The 17,368-nt window shown below is 52.0% G+C and overlaps 1 protein-coding gene across 14 annotated transcripts in view; it reads right to left on the bottom strand.

The window, feature by feature from the left end:
- TACC2 (transforming acidic coiled-coil containing protein 2) overlaps positions 1 to 17,368 on the bottom strand; it is a 201,818-nt gene that overhangs the window by 88,051 nt on the left and 96,399 nt on the right. For all 14 annotated transcript variants that reach the window (XM_045068841.1, XM_045068838.1, XM_045068845.1 and 11 more), the window contains one exon: positions 11,827 to 11,952. In XM_045068841.1, coding sequence (XP_044924776.1) covers positions 11,827 to 11,952 — 126 coding nt within the window. The remainder of the gene's footprint in view (positions 1 to 11,826; positions 11,953 to 17,368) is intronic.

Genomic DNA, 17,368 nt, shown 5'->3' on the forward strand with positions numbered 1-17,368 from the left:
TTTTCTCCTTTGGCAAAAAGCAAGGCTATCGATGCTGTCCAAGAGCTAACGTGTGGGAACAGTCCTCTGCTGCCCACCGGGGACCTGGCAGGGCCAAAGGTGGCCCAGCTGGTGTTAGATGACTCAGCAGCGAGAGCTGAAAGCAGGCCCGAGGTTGAAGCCAGGCTCTGGGGCTTCCCAGCCTCTGGGAGGGCTAGGTTCTTCCCTCTGGGTGGAAGCACCTGCAGGAAGCCCCAGCTCCAGAAATGCAGGACACTTGGGTATCAGTGTCCATAATGTTCTGCTAATTTCCAGCTCCTCCGACTCCACCGCGTGGCCGGCTCCCGCCTGGAGGACGGCGGCCCTGGGCCCCCCACACTCACCGCGCTCAAAGGACTCACAACTCTCATCCCAAAGCCCTGCTGCTGCTTAGCCTCACACCCCGCCGAGCTCCGCCGTCCCGGCCCTCACTGGCTTGCTCCCACCAAGCAGGCCTCCCTCAGTGCCCACAACACTAGCTGCCCATGCTGCCTTCTGGGCTTGGGGCCCCTTCGCCTGGCCAGGCCAGCGACCCCTCAGCCTCCACGCCTCGGCTTGGGCCTCGCCGATTAACAGCATGAACACAGCAGGAGCTTAGCCCCACCGGGGAGCTCGGGCTCTGTGCACGGTCCTAGGAGCCTGGTGTTGGGTGCCCAGCCCCACATGCCCAGCACGGAGCACTTTATCTATATATGACCTCAAATAACCCTCATGACAACGCTTTGAGGCAACTGTCACCTGCCTGCTTTATAGAGGACACGGAGGCTTAGGGAGCAGAGGTCACTTCGGCAAGGTCATGGAATCAGCATCCCAGCATCTGGCCAGGACCAACCCCCGGCTCCCCCTGCCCAACAGTGAGCACCTAATAAACACGGAGGGGGAGAGCTGGGGTGTCCCAGCTGTCTGTGACCAAGCCGGGGGTCAGGAACAGAGGCAGAGCTGGAGCTCACCCTGCCTTCTTCCCTGAACCCCGCAGACATGAGGAGAAAAACAGACCAGAGAGTCAGGACCAGGGCTAAGCCCGGAGCGAGGCCAAGCCACAGGTGACCAGCGTGGGTCGACCGAACTCGGCAAGGGCCCGAGGGGGTTTCCAGGCGGAGGGACGCCTCGCCTGTTCACGCTGATCCGTAACAACTGGGACAGGGGCTGGACGATTCTATTTTATAAAGAAATGACTCAAAAAGAAGAATGCGAACTATTGAGGGCGTTTAAGCTCCTCAGCCACTTCCACACTTCAAAGCTTCCATTCGCTCATATTCCCAAGCAGTGAACCGGCCACGGGCTGACTCAAACTCCTCATCTCAAACTCCGTTTCCGAAGGAAGGCGCGCTGGCCGGGCGCCCTCCGTGCACACCTCGTGAAGACTGTATTTGACGGGACGTAAACCGAAGAGAGGGGACATCCCGTGTGGTTCTGCGACATCAAGTGCAAGGAGAGATTCTGTCTGAAAACCCTGGCAGAGGGGAGGGGTGGCACTCGGACCTGTGGCCTCAGGGCAAAGCCGAAGCCACAGGGGGAAGCCCAGCAACAGTCACACCCCACTGACGAGGGTGCCCACAGGTGACAGATTTGCCACCCCCTGAGCACACGGGGGTGTGTGCTGTCCAGGGTGTCCCCTCAGCTCTGCAGCCCGTCAGCCCGGAGGCTGTGGCGCCTGCCCCTTCCACTCTCCCTCCTGCTGGTCCCACCACGGGGCCCCGTCCTTCCTGCGCTGCCCTCTCAGGACCCCAAAGACCAAACAAGGGACTCAAGTGCTGATATGAACGGACCCCCCCCCCACCCGCCCCCTCCCGGCCTCCAGGCTGCTGCTGGTCCAGCCCCAGGGACCAGGGAGGTCGGGCCCGACAGGGAAGCTCCCGGTGACTCAGATCAGCAGCAGAAGTGGGGGCTGTCCTTGCCTCTCTGTCACCCCTTCCTGCTGAATCACCTCCTCCTCTTTCCGAAACCTCTCTGTCCTGCCCCCCCCCCGACCCTGGCTCTGCTGGTGAGGGCCACCGCCCCTCTGAGCGGACTCCCACGTGACCTGTTCTGCCTGCCTCCTCTGTCCCCTCACATCGACCCCCAGAGACAACAGGATAACCCCGCTCGAGTTCGGATTAGGGCCTTGCTTTGCCTGAAACTTTGAGTAGCCTTAGGAATCCAGGCAAGAAAACTCCCTGGTCTCCCACAAGGGCTCCTGTGCCCCATCCCTGGCCCTGTCCACTCCCAGGCTTGTCCACTCCCAGGCTTGTCCCCTCCCTCTCCCTGCTCTAACCTCACCAAGCCAATGCCCTGATGCTCCTGGCAGCTTCTTCTGTGCCTGGGCTCCGGCAGACGCTGCCCCTGCATGTCTACCCTCTCAGGCCCCTCCCAGCCCACCCTACAGTCATCCTGGGGCGTCACCCAAACACGGAGGCCCACCCCAGGTGGGGGTAACCGTGCCCACCCTGTAAGGCCAGGCTGGGCTGGGCCCCAACCTCTGAGTGCCCTGTTTTCAGCTAGGGTGTCCTGCTCCCCTACTAAAAGTCTTGGCCACTGCAGCTTCTCCAGCCCCCCGCACACAGCCCAGCCTATGTGAAATGCTCAACACATGGCAGCTCCTTCCCTGCGGCCCCGACCTCCCCCACGGGTAGGGCAGGCCACTGACAGCTGACAGACAGCAGGGACAACTGGGCCATCTTCTTGGAATCTGAGTCTGAGGCAGGACCTGCAACCTAATTCGCAAGCAAAGTGGAATGCTAATGAATGCAAAGTGAAAATGCAGAGCCCCAGGTTCCAGAGGGATTGAGAATTTTAGGACCAGGAATTTCAGGACGGTGAGAGCACAGCACTGAAATAAGCACAGGGTCCTTCCAAGCAGCAGGCCCTGGGTGACTGTCCGGGTGGCATGTCCATGAAGCCAGTCCTTGTTCTAGACCCTAAGGAGGAGTTTACCCCGAGGTGCCTGTACTACCCCCTGGGCTGCCGGAGGGCTGCGCTGCTAGAGCAGAGATGAGAAGCAGGTGGGGACAGTTCAGCCCCTCCGTGCCAGCTCGCCTCCACCCATGCATCCCTGACCCGCTGGGGCTCGTCCTGGGACATCATTCTCAGGGAGCTGGGCCCTCGGCCATGCCCAGTGCCCCTGCCAGCCCTTAGCAGGACTCCTGGACAGACCCTGAAACAGCAGAGCAGCCAGGGCCCGGAGTTGAGGGCCTCACACGTCTATTCTCGTGTCACGTCTGTTCGCATGCCTTCATTTCTTCTCCTGTAAAATGGGCTGGAGGTAGGGCAGGTGAAGGTCTTTCTAATAAAACTCTCAGACCCCTTTTCCGGGTTGAAGAGTTAACCAATGTTTTCCAAGTCCTAGTGGAATAACAAAGAAGCTGAATTCAAAATTCACAGCATGTTGGGGCGCCTGGGTGGCTCAGTGGGTTAAGCCTCTGCCTTCTGCTCAGGTCATGATCTCAGGGTCCTGGGATGGAGCCCTGCATCGGGCTTTCTGCTTGGCAGGGAGCCTGCTTCCCCCCCCCTCTCTGCCTGCCTCTCTGCCTACTTGTGACCTCTCTGTCAAATAAATAAATAAAATCTTTAAAAAAAAATTCACAGCATGTTGATATTTTTGGAAGATGACAGAAATCTTGATTTAATTTAAGCTTTTTGTGTCAAAGAGAAGCGTTAACTCCCAGAGGGCACATAAGCCACCACGCTTCCAGGAGGCAGACTGAACTTACTGTCATGGCATCCTGTCCTGCTACGTCTAGCTGTACGGAACCTTACAATCCCTTGGGACACAGAACCTTAGGGAGTCATTACTAATGGTCAGAACTCACCATCCCTGACTCAGCACCTCGCTGGCAAACAACGGGTCTCACTCAGATGCAGGTTCCCCCCGGACAGAACCTGAGAAACATGGACAGTGCCAAAGCCGGGCTTGCACTCGGCCCGCCAGCTCTGCAACGCCGGCCCTGGGGAGGTGCCGTCACTTACTGTTGCCTGTTGAGTCCCTGTTCTGGGATTTTGAGCCCTTCTCGGCAGATCCCCCACAGACCTGATAGCAAACTGCATTTCAGAGATCGGCCAGAGTTCCCAAATGAAGCCCCTGTCCAAGGACAGGCACGAGAGTGACCGGGCTGTCGCAGAGGGTGACAACACCCCTACGATCCAGGCCCAACACACCACGTCCTGTCGGGCCAGAGGGGCGACAGCATCTTATCTCCCGTTTCACATCACCATCTGGAAGGTATTAGCACCGCCATCCTTCCTCACAGGCGCTTGGTTTTTCCTCCTCCGATCCCCAAGTGCACATGATCACATCATCGGGTGGGAGCTAAGGCCAAGAGCTCAGCTCAGATGGAAAGTCACATGCAAGCTAGAGGGAAGAAAGCACTTGGATGCTGCTGCCCCGGGGAGCTCAGCTCAGTGCGTCGGGGCACTGGCCAGCTGGCCAGCAGAGGGATGTGCTTCGATAAGGCAAGCCCGGGCGGATGGGAGACACAAGCACACTCCCCTGACAGTCAGCGGCCGCCGAGCAGCAAAGCCCAAATCCAAGGTGCCCAGACCAGCTTACAAATTGGCTGGACACTCCAAGGCAGGCCCCTCGAGCTATTTCTGGTCTCCCTGCAGATAAACCAGCATGTGAAACCAAGCGCACGAGAGAGTGCGAACAGCCCCTTAAACACTGCTGACCTTCACACGTCCAGCTGGGGGCTGGCTGTGCACAGTTAACCCTGAACAGGGGTAGCCATTCCTTTCCAGTACATTCTCACCCTCTCTCCCTCCATAGAGCAAACCTGTGCTCACAGAGGAAAATTACTTTTAAGCTCGACCCAAGCAAAACTATCTACTTAAGAGAGGAAAGGTCATAAGCACCATCCCAGACCTATGTGAGGGCCTCTGTGGCAGGTCAGGAATTGCCACCAGTCACCGGTCACCCAGTCACCTGGGTCCTGATTCCTTCCAGGCCCGCCCAGGCGCTGGTGACAGAGACTGCAGACAGGGGGAGGCAGAGGACACAAGGAAATGCCTCAGATATCCAAGATGCAGGGATTTCTTCAGCCCAACACAGTGAAGCTGCTCGAGGCCCGTGAAAAACCACCACAAGAACATCACATGATCATCTGAAGTATGAAATTGTCAATATTTGAACATGGCCGATGGGGGCCTCCATCTCCTAGGAGCCGGCTGGTCTGGAACCTCAAAGGCCCTGAGCAGGCGCAGAGATGCACCCCGATTGCCTACGCCTGCTGGGAACAGGCCGTGTCGTTTGGATTTGTCGGCATGTACCTTTCACAGATCTCTTTTAAATGGCACAAAAGAATTGTGTTATTTACTTTTGATTTTTTGAGAGTCTGTTGTTTAGAGAAGAATTTTGGGTTAACCCCTTTTCTTAAAAAAAAAAAAAAGGTTTATTTATTTATTTGAGGGAAAGAGAGAGGGAGAGACAGAAGGAAAGGGAGAAAATCTCTGCAGACTCCACGCTAACCCTAAGCACAGAGCCGGATGCAGGGCTCAATCTTATGACCCTGAGATCATGACCAGAGCCGAAGTCAAGAGTCCGACGCTTAACCAAGTGAGTCATCCTGGTGCCCCTGGGTTGATCCATTTCTAAATTAAAACAAAAACAGTAATACTTCCACTCTGTCATTCAGTTCTTCCTAAGGAGCTTGCTTACATAAAGATTCAGCTAACTCTGTGAGGCAGCAGAACCCACTCGGGCTAACCCACAGCTGAAAATCTTTTTGTGCATCGGATGCCGCCAAAATAAACGAAACGACTTGGGAGCAAGAGGGAAAACAGAAGCTGTAAGTTAGGGTGCATTCCCTGTACTTCCAACTTCAGAACTTTCTGAACTGGAGGCTCTGACTCTGGGCCGGAGGGACCACCTGTGCTCCCGGCACTTTCTGCCGATGACAGAAATCAGAAACCCCAGCCACCAGCCGGGGCAGAGGTCTCCAGTCCTGGGGAGCTGCTGGTAGCCAGACAGGGGAGGAGACCAGCATCTGGACAGGACTACTTTCCCCCATGGTTCTCCACGTGTGGAGCCCACACCAGCAGCTCCGTCACCAGGGAAGCTGTAGGAATGCCGAGGCTGGGGCTGCTCCCCAGGCCTCCCCAGTCAGACACCTTAAGGCCGGGGCAGCCACATGTGCTGTAACTGGCTTCTTCTGGTGCACACTGGAGTCTGGCCTCCACGGACTTGAGTGAGTTGACAGGCTGCCCCGCGGTGTCCAAGGGAGCGCTCCAGGGTCTAAAGGGACCCTCGGCTGGGATTCCTGACTAAAGGAAAAGCTCAGGAAGTTCTGGGACATAAGCAAACTGCCCTGCTACTCTGTTTATTAAGTGTTGTACCGCTGCAAGGTTTCATCTAAAGAATTCTGTGGCTTTAAAAACATTTTTGAACGTACTTAACAAATGGGAGCATAAGCAGCCACGGACACACAGTCATCTGCAGAATGTTCTTAAAGGTCTGGGCCCGGGGCGGCCCACAGCACAACGGGAAGCTCAGCCCGTAAAAGCAGGTTCCCAGGCTCCTCCCTGAGCAAGGAGCACTCTTAGATGTCCTCCAGTGGTTTTCCTAGAGGAGATGGGGTTCCCCCCAATTCCTTCTACCTTATTGGAGAACTGCCTCAGAGATGGGGATGCCATCTCTCTTTTTCCCTATTCAGAAAGAAGACATCTTGGGGCGCCTGCATGGCTCAGTTGGTTACACAGCTGCCTTCGGCTCAGGTCAAGATCCTGGAGTCCCGGGATCGAGTCCCACCTCAGGCTCCCTGCTCGGCGGGGAGTCTGCTTCTCCCTCTAACTTCTCCCCTCTCATGCCCACTCTCTCTCTCATTCTCTCTCCCTCTCACACAAATAAATAAATAAAATCTTAAAAAAGAAAGAAAGACAGAAGACAGCTTATGAAGGAAGGATACAGCACCAAAGAATGGACAGGGAATTGGAGGGAGGGACATACATGGCTTAAAGCAAACCCTCCAGCCCCATTAAAAATTTTTCTTAATTTCTAAATTTAAAGTACCAACCCTGCTCCTGAGGGGGGCAGCCCTCTAGGGGGACGGTCACGTGTCTGCTCTGCCTGCTTCCTCCCGCCCCCATGCCTCTCGCTCCGCCTCTCCTGCCACTACTCTCAGCAGGAGGAGGAGGGGCATCAGAGGAGGGTGCTAGTGTTCCCCTCAAATCACAGTTTGGAACCCTAATCCCCAGTGTGCTGGAATTAGGAGGTGGGGACTTTGGGAGGTGCCCAGGACCAGAGCACCCCCACAGACAGGATTAGCGCCCTTCTCAAAGAGACCTCACCGAGCTCAGCCACCACTTCCCCTACATGAGGACACAGCAAGAAGTCCGCAATGTGGAAGAGGGTCCTCACCCGACCACTGGGCAGCCAGCCTCCAGACTTGGGAGCAGTACATTTCCGCTGTTTCTGAGGCCCCTGGTCTGGGATGCTTTGTCACAGCAGCCCCAGCGGTCCCAGACGGGTGGCCTGGCCCCACAGGGCCTCGGCTGACTTTGCTAACAGTCCCTGCCCGTCCAGAATGCCCTTCGTAGTTACTCCCACTGATCGGCAAGGTCAGGTGCAGCTGATTCTTATTATCCACGAGGTTACATTCTAGAAAGGTGTTACAGACACTGAATTAGCTAGTTCTGAACCACTGTCCCCAGGGGCTATGCTGGCTTGGGTTCCTGCAAGTTTCTGGTCACAGCTCTTTTGTCAACGGGTCACCACGTAACCCAGTGTTACGTGCATTTCTGTGTGAAAACGCCTTATTTACTAGACATCATTGAGTTCACAGCCAACAGTGTCGGCACCCCTTATGCCCAGGCTGTTTATCTAGCAGGAGTAGCCCCTACAGAAGGCACACCACAGCCTTCCTGCACCGAAACGCACTCCACAGCATTTCAGCAACTCCACTTGGGGGCCACTGTAAGCAGCAAAACCATGAACGAAGAGCACAACATGAGGGGCGCCTGGGTGGCTCAGTGAGTTAAGCCGCTGGCTTAGGCTCAGGTCATGATCTCAGGGTCCTAGGATCGAATCCCACATCGGGCTCTCTGCTCGGCAGGGAGCCTGCTTCCTCCTCTCTCTCTCTCTCTCTCTCTGCCTGCCTCTCTGCCTACTTGTGATCTCTCTCTGTCAAATGAATAAATAAAATCTTAAAAAAAAAAAAAAAAAAGAAAAGCACAACATGATAAAAACCGTGGCAGTAAATATACCAGGAGAGGACCCTTGTTTCCGGCACGAGAGCTGGAATAAGACAGGGCCTCCTGCTCTACCCCAGCTGGGCACATGCCCGCCAAGCACCCCCGAGTCCCTCGCTGCTCTGTGCACACTCCCGGAAGGCCACGAGAGAGCCATGAGCACTGATCGCGGGGTCACAAACAAACCTCAGTGAGAGGCAAATTCACGAAGACGGAAGCAACGAATAAGGAGTATTTTGAGGAAGCGGCCGGTGACCAAAGCCAGCCCAATCCCTGCTCCCATCAGCACGGCCCTTTTTCTATTAATTTCCAGTAAAATCCAGACAATGCACCTCCGGACAAATGTTCAGTAATGCTGGCCAGGCACCAAAGTCGCTCACTGGACTCTACCTGAATCTGTCCACTGGGAGATGAAGCTAGAAAGCTGGGCACGTTCTCAGCATTGAGAAAATCTGTACTTAACCCCGGGTTCCTTCCTGCATCCTGTGATCCCTCTCGGTCACGGTGCGAGGTGACACAGCTTCTCTACAATGCGTCACCTTCCTTGGACTTGAAAGAGGCCAGGGATGTAGGTGGAACCCCAGGCGTCATGGAAGGAGGAAACGGACTCTGCTGGCAGCCAGGGAGGCTCAGAACACAGGCTTGGCAGGCACGCTGAATCCGCCTCAGATCCCAGTGGGGCCGCTCACCAGCACCGGGCCCTTGAACACACCAGTGTGACTGAGCCTCGGTCGGCCCCGATGTTAAAGGGCAAAGAGTTCCAGGACAGAACCCCTCACCTCCTAGGGATGTTTGTTGGAGGACTTAACGGGGACACTCGATGTGACGTGCTCTGTAAGGCACCTGGAGCAAAGGAGGCTGCCTTGCGTGCAAAGAGCAGCCCTCACTGGAGGGTCTGGGACACATCACTTAAAATACAGCCTAAGCGCTGGGCGGGGACTTTGGAAACACTGATCAAGACCCAAGGGCACTTCAGTTCTTCTTGGAGCCACAGAGCTCCCCAGCCAAGTCCTCCTGCATCCAATGCTCAGAAAGCTTCCCCCTCGCCTCTCTGGGTCCCTCCGTAAAATGGGAGGATGAGGAATGATCTCAGGCCCCTTACAGGCTTCACTAAGGGAGGGCGTGCCCCACCAGCTTCCCAGGTCGGGGTCAAATGGGAGCAACCTGTTCACCATGGTTTCCCTAGTGCCGTGAAACACTGCAAACGGGGAGCTGTTTTAGTGATACAAACATAAATCAAAATGTCTTTGTATAACACCTTAAACTTATACAATGTCACATTTGTATGGAAACAGAAAAGACCCCAAAGAGCCAAAGGAATGTTGAAAAAGAAAACCAAAGCTAGTGGCGTCACACTCCCCAATTTCAAGCTCTATTACAAAACTGTCATCATCAAGACAGTATGGTTCTGGCACACAAACAGACCCAGAGATCAATGGAACAGAATAGAGAGCCCAGATATGGACCCTCAAATCTACAATCAACGAATTTTCAACAAAGCAGGAAAGAATGTCCAACAGAAAAAAGTCTCTTCGACAAATGGTGTTGGGAAAATTGGACAGCCACATGTAGAAGAATGAAATTGGACCATTTCCTTACACCACACACAAAAATAGATTCAAATGGATGAAAGACCTCAATGTGAGAAAGGAGTCCATCAAAATCCTAGAGGAGAACACAGGCAGCAACCTGTGACCTTGGCTGCAGCAACTTCTTGCCAGATACGTCTCCAAAAGCAAGAGAAGCAAGGGCAAAAATGAACTATTGGGACTTCATCAGGATAAAAAGCTTTTGCACAGCAAAGGAAACAGTCGATAAAACCAAGACAACCAACAGAATGGGAGAAGATATTTGCAAATCTCTTATTCAATAAAGAGGTAATATCTAAAATCTATGAAGAACTTACCAAACTCAACCCCCAAAGAACAAATAATCCAATCAAGAAATGGGCAGAGGGCATGAACAGACATTTCTGCAAAGAAGACATCCAAATGGCCAAGAGACACATGAAAAAGTGCTCCACATCACTCGGCATCGGGGAAATACAAATCAAAACCAGTGAGATACCACCTCACACCAGCCAGAATGGCTAAAATTAACAAGTCAGGAAATGACAGATGTTCACAAGGATTTGGAGAAAGGGGAACGCTCCTCCACTGTTGGTGGGAATGCAAGCTGATACAGCCACTCGGGAAAACAGTATAGTATAGTGGTTCCTTAAAAAGTTGAAAATAGAGCTACCCTACGACCCAGCAATAGCAATACTGGGTATTTACCCTAAAGATACAAATGTAGTGATCCAAAGGGGCACCTGCACCCGAATGTTTATAGCAGCAATGTCCACAATAGCCAAATTACAGAAAGAGCACAGATGTCCATCAACAGAAGAATAGATAAAGAAGATGTGATAGACACACACACACTCACACAATAGAATACTACTCAGCATCAAAAAATAAAATCTTGCCATTTGCAAAGACGTGGACAGAACTAGAGGCTAATACACTAAGCGAAATAAGTCAGTCAGAGAAAGACGATTATCATATGATCTCACTGATACATGGAATCTAAGAAACAAAACAGAGGATCACAGGGGAAGAAAGGGAAAAATAAAAGGAGACAAAATCAGAAAGGGAGACAAACCATAAGAGACTCTTAATCATAGGAAACAAACGGAGGGTTGCTGGGGGGGGGTGAAGGGGGGGGTAACCAGGTGATGGACATTAAGGAGGGCATGTGATTTAAGGAGTACTGGGTGTTATATAAGACTGATGAATCGCTGACCTCTACCTCTGAAACTAATGATACACTACATGTTAATTAATTAAATTTAAATAAAAATAAAATGGGTATAACACCTTAAACTTATACAATGTCCTATGTGAATTAAATCTCAGTAAAACTGGAAAAAATGTATCTGTATACATGACATAATCCTTTATGCATACACTTGGGGAGTGGGGTGGGGAGGAGCGGGTATGCACAGAGAGATGGCGTGTGTGTGCATGTGTATTAGCACAGAGAGATGGCATGTGTGTGCATGTGTATTAGCACAGAGAGATGGCTGTGTGTGTGCGTGTGTATTAGCATCTGAGCCACGTCCTGGGGCTGACTCTGAGCAAGTCCGGGTCAAACACAGTAAGTGCCAGTGGGGTTAAGAGCAGCAGACGTGGACGTCCGCGCCGGCTGTGGGGCTGCCGGAGCATGAAGGGCAGGTGAGGGAAGACCCCGCCGGCCAAACCCGTTCGCCAAGCAAAGGCCCAGGACCTGCTCCCGTTCCCCCTTGCGCCGCCTGCTCCTCTCTCCTCCCAGCACCCCCAGAAGACAAAACAAGCAGCTAACGCAGCTCGTGTCCTGGGAGGTCAGAGGCAGCTAACCAAGTCATTCCTTGGCAAGGTATAAATAGCACGTCCTTTCTCCCAGAGGACTTCTATTTTAAACAGGGGCCCTCGAAGATCACAAGGGAACAAATTTCTAAAATGCTGGTTGGGGCAGGGTCCTCCTGAGCTGCTAAGGAAGGGGCCCTAGCCCTATGTAGGGGGGCATGTAGACCTAGGTAGAGGTGGGCATGCAGGGGATGGGAGGGAGAGGTGGGAGGCAGCCGCAGGCCCCGGGGTCCCACCACCAGATGCAGACCCAGCCCCCATGTACCTCTGGGCCGTCACATCCCTGGAGACCCGGCTGAGGGCATCACCGTGGTGTGAAGAGGCAGCTAACAGTGGGTTTTCCAGGTCCTCAAGGGCAGCTGGCTGGATGACATCATCTGCTACATGTGACCTGGGGAGAGGAGAGGGAAAAACCAAGGCTCAGAAATGTTCCCAAAAGTTTTCAGTGTGTTTGAATAGCACATTTTATGCGGACCGTGAGCAGGGCCGAAAGTGAGGGGTCTGCTGCTACTCCAAGTGCGGCCCACAGGTGGCGCTGGCCCAGGAGGGCTTTGTTAAAAGCAAAGAAACCCAGGGCAAGTTTGGAAGCCTGCAGAGCGACCTGAGAGAGTAATTTCGTCTGCTGAATCTAATTATAAAGGTCAGGATACTGCAAAACATCCTACAAGGCACAGGCCAGCCCCACCACCAAGAACTACCTGGCCCAGAACGTCAGTGATGCTCAGGCTGAGAAATCCTGGCCACGAGTCTTGTTCCATTTTCTAGGAATTGTATTTTTTAAAGTTTTGATCTATATGCACTAAAAACTTAAAAAAAAAAATTTAAGGGGTGCCTGGGTGGCTCAGTGGGTTAAGCCTCTGCCTTCGGCTCAGGTCATGATCTCAGGGTCCTGGGATTGAGCCCCATATCAGGCTCTCTGCTCAGCAGGAAGCCTGCTTCCCGCCTCTCCCCCACTTCTCTCTGCCTGCCTCTCTGCTACTTGTGAGCTCTCTCTCTGTCAAATAAATAAATAAAAATATAAAAAGAATTTAAGATCCTATTTTTTAGTAATCTCTACACCCAATGTAGGACTCAAACTCGCTCCAGGATCAAGAGTCACACACTCCACCGACTGAGCCAGCCGAGTGTCCTGAAACTTAAAAGTAACACTGGCCCTTCATCTGTTGAGAAGGTGGACACCAGACAGCCTCCAAGAGCAGCAGGCTTTGCAAGTTCAGAAGGACACGGGTCACTGTCATACACTGGTCACACTTTAGCTGACTCCGCTGATTAACCCCTTCCATAATCAGGTGCGTCTTACTAGCTCATCAGGGAGACCATGAGTTTGTCTTTCTGATGAACTTGGCCCTGGGCAGGAAGTGGCAGGATGATCTCTTTTATTCCCTGAGCGGAGAGCAAATGCATACAGGCTCTTAGGCCGTGAACAAGAAAGAGGTGGGCCAAGCCATTGGAGTTGAGAGTCTCAGGAAAGAGTCATTTTTAAAAAATGCTTATTTATTTAGTAACAATTGTAGTAGACACTAAGAAGAACCATACCGATGGCTAAGAGCATAAACCAGGAGGTCTGGGCCAGTGGTGGGAGTAGGGAATATTTCCTTGTGGAGTGGTAAACTGAGGCCAGACAGCCAGCTTGGTGATAATGACTACACGCCAGGAACTGTTAATCTAAGTGCTCATGGATGTCACCACTTATGGTCCTCACAGCAGCCCTGTGAGGTGGGTACTCTCGCTATCTCTTCTGATGGATGTGGAAACCAAGACACAGAGAGGCTGAGTAACTTGTCCTTGGTTACACAGCTAGTAAGGGGGCAGAACCAGGTTACAAACCCAAGCCTGATGCTAGGGACCATGTTTTTAACCACCACTCTAGGATGTGTCCCAGAGGTTGAAGAGTGAGAGAAATGGAGAGTGTGTAAGGTCAGGGAAGCCACCTATCTGAAATTCCTGAACCAGGAAGGAGTTCAGCATCTGGGAGCAATGAATGCAAAAGGTCACTCTTGCAGGAGTGTGGATGATGGAGACTAGGAAGGGGAGAGGTGGACGAGAGCCAGACCCCACGGCCAGGTCAAGGGACTGGATCCTAAGCCAAGGAACGAGGCCCAAATCTGCGACAAAGTGCTGCCCTTGGCCTTGAGATGAATGAGAGGCGGGGAGGGTTAGGCTGAGTTTCCTACGTTTAAGTATGAGTTTTAAGTATGTTACGTTTTAAGTATGAGTAGACCAGCCCATGCCCGCGCCCACCCCTTATTATTCATCCCCGTGGACCCTGTGATGCTCCGTTCCTCCTCCACTGTTCCCATCCACCATTCCAAATCCCCCAGCACAGGATCCCAGGGCCCTGGGACCGTGCCCACAGAATCCGAGAGAAACGGGTACAAGGGAAAAGAAGGAAGGAGCCAGCCCGGAGGGGAATCCTCAGCTGCAGACACTAGCAACTTTCCAAAGTCAGAAAAAAACCTGAGTGGAAAAACATTACCCAGGAGCTTTGGCAGCACACACTGAGAGCCATAAAAGACTTTGTTTCCTTCAACACAGTCGTTGTACTTCCAAGAATTTATTTTAAGGAGATGATTCAGGGTATGAGCAAAGATGCTGATCATAACTGGGACCATCATAGCAAACAAAACAAAACAAAACAAAAAAACTAGAAACCACCAAAATGTCCCCCAGTAGGGGACAGCTGATCACATGAAGGCACAACTGCAGAATGAGCTCGTTAGCAGGTATTTAAAAAGATTAAGGTAGATCTCCGTATAGCTACAGGAAAATGTATCCATTGTTAACTAAAAAGAGGTTTTAAAACTATCAGGGGCATGACCCACATTCATGTGCGAGTGTGTACTGAGGTCTGTGAGCATGTATATATATATGTACACGTATGTATAAACACACATGCAGGAAGTGTGCAACCGAGTGAATGAGTACCCAGCAGTGAGGGAGGATGTGTGGCAAGGTGTGAACAGTAATTCTCCTTCCGTAGTGAACTTAGGAGTGTCTTCCTAAAAGATTTTATTTTTACATAATCTCTACGCCCAACCTGGGGCTCGAACTCACAACGCTGAGATTGAGTCGTATGCTCCCCCGACCGAGCCAGCCAGGCACCCCATGAGTGTTTTCTCCTGTTGGATTTATCTCTGTTTTCTAGTTGGGTGCTGACCATGCCCTGGTTTTATAAGCAAAATAAATAAGAAAGCATACATAAGGACAATTTTAAGTGACAGGGAAGAACTTCAGTTTGTGCAGAACTCAGGGAAAGTTGTCAGAGATGGGATAATCGCAGGAAAGCCCACTTTTGTATTCACATTTTCCATGGGGAGGACCCAGACTTGTCCGGCTCATTCCGTCCTGAGGCAGAAGTGCAGCCACACCTGACTCATCAGGCACTACCAGGACAAGGACGGTCCCAGGGGAGGATCTGGGGAGGAACAGGATACGGCCTGCATATTCTACAGGGTGGCTTTTTTATTTTAACTCTTTGGGAGGAATTATGTCTGAAAGCACATCGGACACTTCTCTGAATTTTCTTTCTTTTTTTTTTTTTTTTTAAGATTTTTTATTTATTTATTTGACAGATCACAAGCAGGCAGAGAGGCAGGCAGAAAGAGAAGGGGAAGCAGACTCCCCGCTGAGCAGAGAGCCCAACGCAGGGCTCGATCCCAGGACCCTGAAATCATGACCTGAGCTGAAGGCAGAGGCTTTAACCCACTGAGCCACCCAGGCGCCCCTTCTCTGAATTTTCTGGACAGAGAATCTTGAACACAATGAAATGCTTTCTCAATGAAACACAATCAGCATCTTGAGTAACTATGATGTAAGTGACAAAGTATGCTATGGCACTAAAACCACAATTGTCCATGAAATCGAGAGGGTGTGGCTCTGGACAGGCCCCACCTTGGGATTTCAGTCAGGTGACTTCTCCGTCTGTGAAAGCAAAGGCACTAGACTGCCCGGTCCCCAAGGATCCCCCCAACTGAGTCTCGCCCCGCACTCTCTGGCTATCAGCCACCACTTCTACTCACTCACCTGCCTCTTCTCTACTTTGGGCCTTCAGTTCTCTGCTTCTCTAAGACAAGGGGCTGAGGGTGTTTAGAATAGTGCGTAAACCAAGAGTTACTAAGCACAGATAAAGGTTTATATACCATACATCATTATAATAATTTTAAAAATATAAGTGTACGTGTATATATACACATATTAGCTTGAACCACATGAAACTGCTAAAAAAAAATTATGAAATTCACACTGTACCAGCAGCTCTAAGGCGTTTTTGTCTCACTTCCTAGTGACCCAGCTATGTTCCCGATGGCTAAGAATGGGGCAAAGCTGACTTCTGGGTCAGTGGAGGGATTCCTACAAAGCAGCTCTTCCCGGGCCAACTGTAAGAGGCTATAAATGGCTTCTAAATTCTACCAGTGCTGCTCCTCAGACTAGAGTGACTGAAATATTTTTCAGAGGGGGAAAAAAAATCTGTCCGAGATTTTAACCACCAGCTGCTGCCGCCAGCTGCCAGGACCAGCCCGCTGTAAATTTTGCCAGGCCAGCAAAGGGTTGATTTTCCACTGGAATGTCAGGGAGGGACCTTTGCATCAACAAGTGCTTCTCCAAAGGGCCATGAGTCACCCTAGAAGGAGGTGGGGAGGGTCTGGCTTCAGAAAGGAAAGCAGTGACACTCCCGTCTAAAAAGCCAGCACCTCGAGCTCTACACACAGGCTCTGTGTCCCAGAAGGGCCCCAGGCTCAAAGTCCTGGAGAGTCACTGAATAGTGATCACGACTGACACCAGTAATGAGAATGGGAGGTCTGGGAGGTGAGGGACGTGTTCACACCTTGTTGGCGATGAGGGCGTCACAGGTGTGCAGCCCGCTCCAAACTCGTGGAGCTGCGGACAGGCACTAGGCACAGCTTTTATTCAATCACACCTCAGTACGGTGGTCTGAAGAAGGAAGGGGGCCGCACCGTCCAGGGCGGACAGGCCGGTCAACAGCACAGCGGGTTCAAAGTCTGAAGTAAGGAGAACAACCTGCAGCTGTAGAAAACCAGGGTTCTCTCGGGCGGGGCTGTCTGGAAAGGCCCCTGAGGGCTGGGGCAAGCCAAGAGTTTGACAGACCCAAGAATGCAAGGAGCTTTCCAGATTAAAACGAAACAAAGCCTTCACCCTCCTCTCTTTCTGATGGTTCAGATGGAAAGCCATTAGGATTCTCTTCCCTCCTCGTGAACAGGGCAAGGAAGGTCCCAGAAGGGACAGAGGCTGCCCCTGTGTTACCCACAGGGAGGGTGATGGGAGCCAGGTCCCCGCAGTCAGAGGATTTGCATATACAAAAGGTGATTAGGCTCCAAAGCACTCCCAGAGCTCTGCTGCAGTCCGGAGGTGTGTGAAAAGCAGAGCTGGGTGTAGGGGTGAGTGTGTGCGCACATAATCGTCTACTTCCCAGCTCCCTCTGCAAAGAGAGGTCAGTCAAAAGGACATTAAGAATTACCTCAGGGGCGCCTGGGTGGCTCAGTCACCAAGGGTCTGCGTTCAGCTCCGGTCACGATCTCAGGGTCCTGGGATGGAGTCCTGCATCGGGCTCCCTGCTCATGGGGAAGCCTGCTTCTCCCTCTCCCACACCCCCTGCTTGTGTTCCCTCTCTCACTGTCTCTCTCTCTGTCAAATAAATAAATAAAATCTTAAAAAAAAAAAATTACCTCAAAGGGGCTGCTGCTGGCCAAATCTGGGACCACTGGGGCATTAAAAAAAAAAAACAAAAACAAAAAACAAAAACAGACACTAATGGGTTATAACCCATCAAGTAAAGTAAGAATCCATGG

The sequence above is a fragment of the Mustela putorius genome, unplaced genomic scaffold (assembly GCF_011764305.1).
Source record: "Mustela putorius furo isolate JIRA1106 unplaced genomic scaffold, ASM1176430v1.1 tig00003909_pilon_pilon_pilon, whole genome shotgun sequence".
Taxonomy (NCBI): domain Eukaryota; kingdom Metazoa; phylum Chordata; class Mammalia; order Carnivora; family Mustelidae; genus Mustela; species Mustela putorius.